We start from the raw sequence: 8,149 nt of genomic DNA on the forward strand, positions 1-8,149 counted from the left end.
ATTCCTCAAGTCCGTTGGGATGATATGCGAGATATTTACCGAATATCTTCGCTTTTCTCAATAAATATTTAACCCTTTAGAAATTATTTCCGTTCTGACATGCTCAACTAATTCGACAATTTATTACAAATTCAGCAGGATATTACAAAATTGATTGCAACAACGACAACCAAACCTTATCTTGGGGTAATATACAAATTGATTAATTTATCTTAAAACAAAGTACAACCTCAATGGAGAGATATTTCCGGTAAGATTTGCTTAGTGCAACTGTTCCCTCGTCCGAAACAATGCAAAACCATTAACTAACCTAGTTCATAAATTTCCTACAATTGGGGGCTTTGCAATGGCAGGGAACCTTGAGTTCATCTCGCTCATCTGTATCGAACAAGTAATCATACCTGTAGATGGGGGGAAAAAGAAGCAATATGTGAGTGAGACAAAACTTCATTCCTGAACAAGAAAAAGTGCCTGCAGTATGTTGCACAAATGCACACACACAAAAAAAAAAATATCGCAACAAATCATACGTTAGTTCTTCACCAGCAGAAATATTGGTCTTGGCAATAAGAACAATCCTGCTCTCCTGATCTCCCAAGCACATAATCCTTGCAAAGCAGTTTGGCATGCACTGCAGCAGTCATATTGATTCATTATTTTTTTTCAGAAACAAAAAATGTTCGTAGTGTATAACTAACAAGTGTGTCATTCATTTTTCTTTCGTTTTTCAGCATCAGAGGAAACAAAGTACTATAAACCAAGACAAGATTAATTGGAAATAACTTACAGAATGATTTATTAAACGTGCAATATTTCCCTTATCAGTTGCATCAATTACCACTTCCTCGCTAATCTTGAACAGCTGCATAATTTATTCATTCAGTATTCAGATTAAAAGTACAATGAAACCTAATGTTAGCAGCAAACAATAACACTTCAAAAACAGGCCATTATAAACGACATAACCAAGAGTCCAAAAGAAACCTGATAAGCATTTGCATGACTCTACAGTCAGTGCCACCACTGTGTTTGTAATCTTAATGTAATCATAAATGATTTAATTTGATTTGGAAAACAAACATCAATTTTGAAACTTATTATAAAATTAGAATTTGGATTGATTTAGAATATTTCTTATCCTTCTCCCAATGACAAATGATTTTTATCACAGGAAGTCTCAATTATCAGCACAGCACAATTGGTCCAACCCTACTAAGGAGGTTCCAATCACAATTCCCAATTTCCCTACCTAGAAAATCTAGTTTTCACTATCTTGAGGGGAGAAAAGAATATAAGAAATCAATTTTTATATTTAGAACACATTAAAAATGGAATCAATTTGATTACACTTTTACCCTTATAAAATTGAAGACCGTTTAGAGTTGAAACAAAAAATAGTCTATCTACAATCCTATCAAGTCTCATGATATTTGACAGGATATCTAAATATAAACCATGAAGTTTTTGAAAATCACTCAAATTGTTATTCTTCTGCACACACATGGTTTGATTTAACATATAATGAACTTCCATTTACTACTATCCAAACAAAATATGAAGTAGCACATGGGCCCGGCAAGTGGCTAGGAGCAAAAAAAAACAGAATATCTCAAACAATTTTAACGAAACTCACATAACAATCTTTGCCTTCTAACCGGTACTTTGCTTCCCTCAGATCAGCAACACTACGCCTTAACTGTTCGCCACGATACTCAACAACCTGCAGACAGGCACATGAAGCATGTACATTTAGTATATCAGGGGAAACTGCAGCAGTATTTATTTTACACTTCAGTGACCATCTTAAGTTAATACGAAATGTTACCATGTCCCCTTCTTGCAAATCTCTACGAGCAAAGAGGCCCCACCCTTGAATAGCTGATTTTCCAAGGCAGACTCTACAGTTTTCCGTTTTCTAAAACCCAAAAACATCAAATGTTAAACAAAAGAAAATATAAATAAAGAGGATATATGGTTTTATTTTAAAAAAATTAATAAAAAATTTAAGATATGGAAATAAAGTTTAACTTTAGCAAATTGAGATATTAACTGACCTGTAAATGGTGAAGTCGTTCCTTAAATGAAGAAAACACCCCAGCATCCTATCACAAAGCAAAATTAGAATTAAGAGAGTTTTCGACCAAATGACAAAAGTTGAAGTGGTACAATCATAGCTCAGAACACCAAAACAAGAAGATTACCGTATTGTTGTTCAATTGAGTTATTGCACTTAAAGAATGAAGGTTTGGTCCCCCAAGCAAGTGAATTATTGGTGCATCATCCTTCTGGCAATATAGAAGAAAAAGTATTGAATGAGACCAAATTAAAGAAATTAGATAACAATCTATTACATAGTTTTCGATGCAGCAGAAAAACTGCAAGTGACTATGTATGAATTCAAAGCAGAAGCCTAGAGAAGTTGATAACTTGATCTAAACTTGTTCTTTTTTTGCGATGAAAATAAGTACCTTATTGGGAGGCCTTTTGTAAACACGACACTTGGCGGCAGATATTGGCTCAACCTCATAATGTTCAGAGGTTGAAGGTTCAAGGAGTTCTAAGTTATTTGATGAAATAAGCTTTGATCCTCTAAAGCGTCCCTTGTGATTTTGAAGTGAAGTTCTTGGAGAGAATACCCCCAGAGGGGTATGCACAACCACTACTGAATCTGGATTTGGGACCCTAAAATGAAATTAAAATGTAAAAACAGTTTTTCAAAAGAACACATGGAAAATAAGATTAGCATAATTGGAAGACCAGAGCTCAAACCTGTGAACTGCGCAATATATTAGCGTCTGTGTTATTTGAGTCCCCTTCTTCACTGTAGAACGCAACTGTACATTTAAACAATATCAACATATTTTCCCAGCAGCGGAAGTAATAGCCATGTAACTAAATGCTTACTTCCATAAAAATCTATATATTGATTATGGACATAAATGACTTTGCTGCCCTCCAAAAAAAGAGCAAATTCAGAAGAAAAAGTAGCAGCTTCAGATCAAGGACTAGTTTAAATTTAAGTAAAAGGATCATCATACTTACCGCCATGCTATATCCCATCCTTGATGCACACATCACGTGAAAATATGTAGCACACTTGCAACAACTTGTACAGGAACCATGACTTTGTTTACAGATCACACAAGTCTGGCACCAACGCGGACAAGAAAGATAGAAAAAATGAATGTGAGTAAAAGTGTAACACAACTAGAAAAGGACCCCAATAACTTGAGTAAAAAGTGTTTTGTATAAGTCATATTGGGTAATGAAATAACGTTGGGGAATGGAATGACAAAAATAAAAAAATTATATTGTATGATTGTCATTTTTTATACCCCCCGACAGAATTCATTTAGTTATCAAAACAAGCATGCAAATTAGTTCCTAGCTACTGCTACAAGAATATTGCAGGCTAGTAGCTAAAATCACCTGACAACAACTGTCAAGAAAACCTTAGCCCCTATGGTTTACCTTCAAAAAGGAACTAGGAGGAATCTTAAGGATTCCAGAGGCAGGTTCCATTGCCTCGTGGTTTCGGAAAACAACTTCAGGCCGGAACCAAGCGCATGTTACATGAACCCACAGCAACTCAACATCAGTTGGCTTCAGTGCACCACCTGCAAAGAGTTTCCCCATATTATAAAAACAACTTAGCAATGGATAAAAAAATACAACCGCAGCATAAAAATTAAAAGGGGAAAGGGGCCATTTAAATGGTAAGTTGACAATGCTAGGACTTCAAACATAAGCCAAAGGCAACTTATGAACACATCATAAATTTATAAGTTCATCCAAACACGACTATAAGTTCTTATGTTATAAAATAATCACAAATAAGCTTTCAAAAAGCTCGTCAAGATATCCCAAAACATATTTGTATGAGGCATACAGGTGAATTCTCCATAACTATGAAAGTGAGCTAAATTGATTACATGCATAGATTGGTTAGTACGTGATCGAGTCAAGCCAATCATGATATGAATGGAAAATTGCATATTTCTCACTGAAGAATTATTGCGGTGGATCCATAAGTTACTACTTCCTGAAGAATTTGATATAATGTAATAATACAGCAAAAACAGTCAGACCAAAGAAAAGATTAAATGTAGATGACATGCCTTTTACTGGACAGAGGCAGCACTCTCTTTCAACATCTGGAGTTTCACACACTCTACAAACCCAGGAAGTAAAATCTTGAACATTCTTTGCACCATAGCACTCTTGGTGAACAGCAACTTGGCATCTGCAAATGAACTGCAACTTAGCACTCTTGATGCACGTGAAGTAATTCACGTTTGATCCTTTAAAGTTTTGTAAATCAGAAAGAGAATTTCAAAATATCTGTAATAACTTTACAACTTGGGGATGGAAATCATGAACGATGATTATAGCACCTGTTACATATAATAATCTTGTTATCTTCCCAATCTTCTACCCATCTGCAAATCGCACATCTCTCTGTTGTCCATTTTGCATAAACTGGTTCATATTTTTCTGAGGCAATAAAGTAAAAGTAAACTAAGTTTCTCCATTTCAAAAATGTATTTGAAAGAGAACATAAGACTGAAATGTACCATAAGACCTGATCATGTACAAGAAATGGAAGTTTCAGTATGTAAAAGTTCATATGAAATGCATGCTTACCTTGCAAAAAGGAAAACACCTGTTTCTGATTTAACTTCATGGGAATTCCAGCTTGGGGATTGTGTTCCGTGATCTGAAGAAATTTGTTTTGTTATTTCAAAAATGAGAAAGAAGCGCAGAAATATTATGGAGATATGAAGACACGGTACACACAACACTGCAGGACTATATCTTTGATACTTCAAATTTGGAGAAGTTTGGGGAAAAAAAGTGATGCAGACAGCATAAAAGTACTTCAAGTGAGAATAATAAGAAAGATTTGTCACATATTAATCTAGCAAGATATGACACATACCCATTTTATTAGTGGTTGCATTGTGCCTTCTACTTTCACACTATGTTTCCATTTTTTGGCTGTACAACCTGTATGCCGTTCCCATTCTGCCAATGCCTGCTTTTTTGACCCACACGTGATACACTTGCACAAAACTCTGCAAGAAAAATTAATAAAAAAAAGTTATATGAAATTCTTTGAATGGCATAATAGCTAATTGTGTGGTTTCTTTTATTGATTTGGAAAAACATTTAGTTGATGGGTTGTGAAAGGTGTAAGAAAGAGATAAAAAAAGGTAAGAGAAGAGAAAGAGGAGACCTAAAAATAAGAAGGGAGACCAAATAAAGAGATAAAAAAAAAGGTAAAAATATAAGAAAAGGGGTGGGAAAAATTATATAGGTTCTCATATCAGAAGTCGTTTCACTTGTGAACCAAGCCATATTTGTTAAGAATTTTGTCTGCAGCATGGAGAGGAAATCAAAATATTTTAATTAGGCTATCAAACCCTAAAATATAAAATAAGTGTTGAAGGATTACAAATGAAGCTTTGGAAAGTATATTCCTTTCATGTCATTGCACACCACCGCTAGATTTTCAGGTAACACAGGTTTTTGGTTGTTTTCTACTGATCTGTCCCAAAAAAAGAACATGAGATCATAAGATTCAAAGAATAAAGTCAGATGTTGAATGCCCATACAAGTATGGGAAACAGAAGTGATAATAATTACTACATACTTGATTTTTGATTTGTATGTTTGTGATGTGGATAACTTACAATCCGACTTTCCCTTGCAATCTGGGCAATAGTAATCTATATTTTCGAGATCCTGCATCAAATAACCAGCCAGTCATCTTACATAAAATTTTGGACCAGGGACATTAAACAAGCAAAAGAATAGTCAAAAGAGAGATGTAGGACCATGTTAACCATGATACAATACCTTGAAACGTTTGCTGGAAATTTTGTCACACTCAGCATGCACCCAAACATTACAACCATCACAGCATACCTAAGTCATCGTTCAGCCCCATAAGATCTCAAAATTTTGATTCTATGTGAAATAAGCATAAATTATACCAAGCAGAGACCTAATTGAGAAGTAGTATCTCACCCAATCACCAGCATCTGAATGGTGCCAAATCTTTTTGCAAATGCCACAGTATTGTTTCGATTTAAGTAACTGTAAGAACAGAACCATAAATGTTGCAAATTAAATTTCAGCAATAGATAAATTAAGGCAAGGAAATAAAAACATCTTAAATGAGTGATTCTCTGAACCTTTGCACAAGATTTACAATAATGCTGAGGAGCACAGCTTGAATCCTTAATCTTCTTCATGGTTTTGCATGGCAACGTCAAACCACAGCCATAACAAGATATTGTATCCTGCATAATTTATTCACACGATAAAATTATAGAATTAACTAGACTCTATAAGATTTAAGAGAAAAATTCATTAGAAATTAGTGTCATCTCTCATAAAGATACATCTTAAAATTAAAAACACATGCACCAAAAATGATAAAAAATCATACTGTTTGATTATACATTTTGAGACATGATTTTTTTTAAAAATCCTCATGATATGGCATGCATCATTTAAACTCTTATGTTTCATTCAGTGGTCATAGGTGATTAATTTTTGTTATATATTTCAATTCATGAGTCATGCTCAAACATGATTTATGACATCAAAGACCAAGAAGTATGCTATAACCAAATCAGATGCTAGAGCATATATAGCCCTTAACCCTTCCTACTAAGAAGAATGCCGACTAATGCATGTAGCCTATGTCATCTAAATTACAAGTTCACACACAATTAGATCTCTATATTTTATGCTAAACTTAACTTATAGATTCACAGCATCATCAGTCATGAATCATGATCATACACAACACGAAGTGGAAAAATTAAAATCACCTGGCCTTGGCAGTGATATTCCTGTTCAGCACAGGAAGTCGCACCCTCCACAATTTGCTTAGCTCTATAATGTGGATCCAGAATGCCATTATCTGCCAACATTGCCTCCTCCATTGCCTCGTGAAAGTCACTTCCTTTGGTCTTGTACAATCGGGTCTGCCCCTGGAATCTGAACAAGATTATTCTTAATATGAGCGAGTACAAGCCAAATATTCTTGCAGGCAGAACAACAACCAAAATCACACACACAAACACAAACCTATCCATGAATTCCAAGAAGGGGAATACCATCCCCTGCTTCGCCCATGCATAGTCCTGCCAAGTGCCCATCACAAATTCATTAGATTTCAACAATAACAACAACTCAAACCTTTACATAAAGGTGTGTTGAGAAGAGCTTACCCTGTGCTTTCCATTTTTCGAATAACCGAAAAACATAACACAAATTGCATCGGGAACACAACGTCTAAGAACAGACTCAGGAGCTTGTGAAATAGGATCAATGACAACAGCAGGCCATGCCGGAAAAGTCTTGCCACATTTTGCCCAAACAATATCACCCAAATGAAAATCCACTAGTTTGAAAATCTCTTTCCCTTTTTTACCCTTTTCATCAAAACAATTTCCACTCTCCGCTTTAACCAATAACATTCGACTCCCTTTAACCGTCTTTTTAATGCTCTTAAACGACTTAGCATGCTTCTCATAATCAAATTCATCAAAACCATTATCACTCTCTTTTTTCGGATCGCATTTGTTTTCCTTTCCCTTATTTACAAATCTAATTACAGTATCACTACTCTCACCTTCAAAACTGAGCTTGGAGTTTTGTATTTGTCGATTATTCTTCTTCTGTGTACCGAGAAGTACGGAGTCCTTGAACTTGGATGGAAGCATTTTAACGCGGCCTCTGGATGCTCGCGACAATGGAGGTGCATTTTCAGCTACAATATTCAAATCTGTGGAAGCTGAATTGGAGTGGATCTCGCCATCATGGAAAGAGTAAAAGGCGTTATTGAGTTTGGGCTTCTTCTGAATCTGTGGTGGAGATTCTTCTTCTAGCTTACTACATCGCTTCAGATTCTGAATTCCAGATTTCATCTTTTTTGTGATTATGATCAACACACAAAACCCTAATTCATTTATTTCAGATCCACCAAAAATCAAATCAGCAAATCGAACAATGAAGGAGAGAAAATAAATGAAATAAAATAAATGAATAAATAAATCTACTATGTTTATATGAAGGTAAAGTAAAACAGAAGGAGGAACAAACAATGGTGTTTAATGATTTAATTGATGTTTTT

At 34.9% G+C, this 8,149-nt stretch overlaps 1 protein-coding gene across 1 annotated transcript; it reads right to left on the reverse strand.

Moving 5' to 3' along the window:
* Window positions 1–65: 65 nt before the first annotated feature.
* LOC25499728 (histone-lysine N-methyltransferase ATX3) lies at window positions 66–8,149 on the reverse strand. The gene is made up of 23 exons (XM_013595146.3): window positions 7,245–8,149; window positions 7,102–7,157; window positions 6,843–7,011; window positions 6,198–6,305; window positions 6,031–6,099; window positions 5,860–5,928; window positions 5,654–5,745; window positions 5,456–5,548; window positions 4,940–5,075; window positions 4,645–4,717; window positions 4,395–4,494; window positions 4,119–4,243; window positions 3,472–3,617; window positions 3,043–3,147; window positions 2,770–2,834; window positions 2,469–2,682; window positions 2,202–2,285; window positions 2,055–2,102; window positions 1,826–1,915; window positions 1,634–1,720; window positions 788–862; window positions 531–631; window positions 66–401 (listed from the first exon to the last, which is right to left on the reverse strand). The coding sequence occupies exons 1-23, from the start codon at window positions 7,941–7,943 to the stop codon at window positions 311–313; spliced, it is 2,895 nt and encodes a 964-aa protein (XP_013450600.1). The 5' UTR covers window positions 7,944–8,149; the 3' UTR covers window positions 66–310.

The sequence above is a fragment of the Medicago truncatula genome, chromosome 7, assembly GCF_003473485.1.
Source record: "Medicago truncatula cultivar Jemalong A17 chromosome 7, MtrunA17r5.0-ANR, whole genome shotgun sequence".
Taxonomy (NCBI): domain Eukaryota; kingdom Viridiplantae; phylum Streptophyta; class Magnoliopsida; order Fabales; family Fabaceae; genus Medicago; species Medicago truncatula.

Bases quoted from the DNA above. Each gene is read 5' to 3' on its own strand.
- LOC25499728 (XM_013595146.3), bottom strand. From the start codon at position 7,943: ATGAAATCTGGAATTCAGAATCTGAAGCGATGTAGTAAGCTAGAAGAA. The intron at 5,746-5,859 runs GTATTGTATCAT...TATTTGATGCAG, and splicing joins TTTCCAGCAAACGTTTCAAG to GATCTCGAAAATATAGATTA. The intron at 1,916-2,054 runs GTCAGTTAATAT...TTTGGGTTTTAG, and splicing joins AACGACTTCACCATTTACAG to AAAACGGAAAACTGTAGAGT.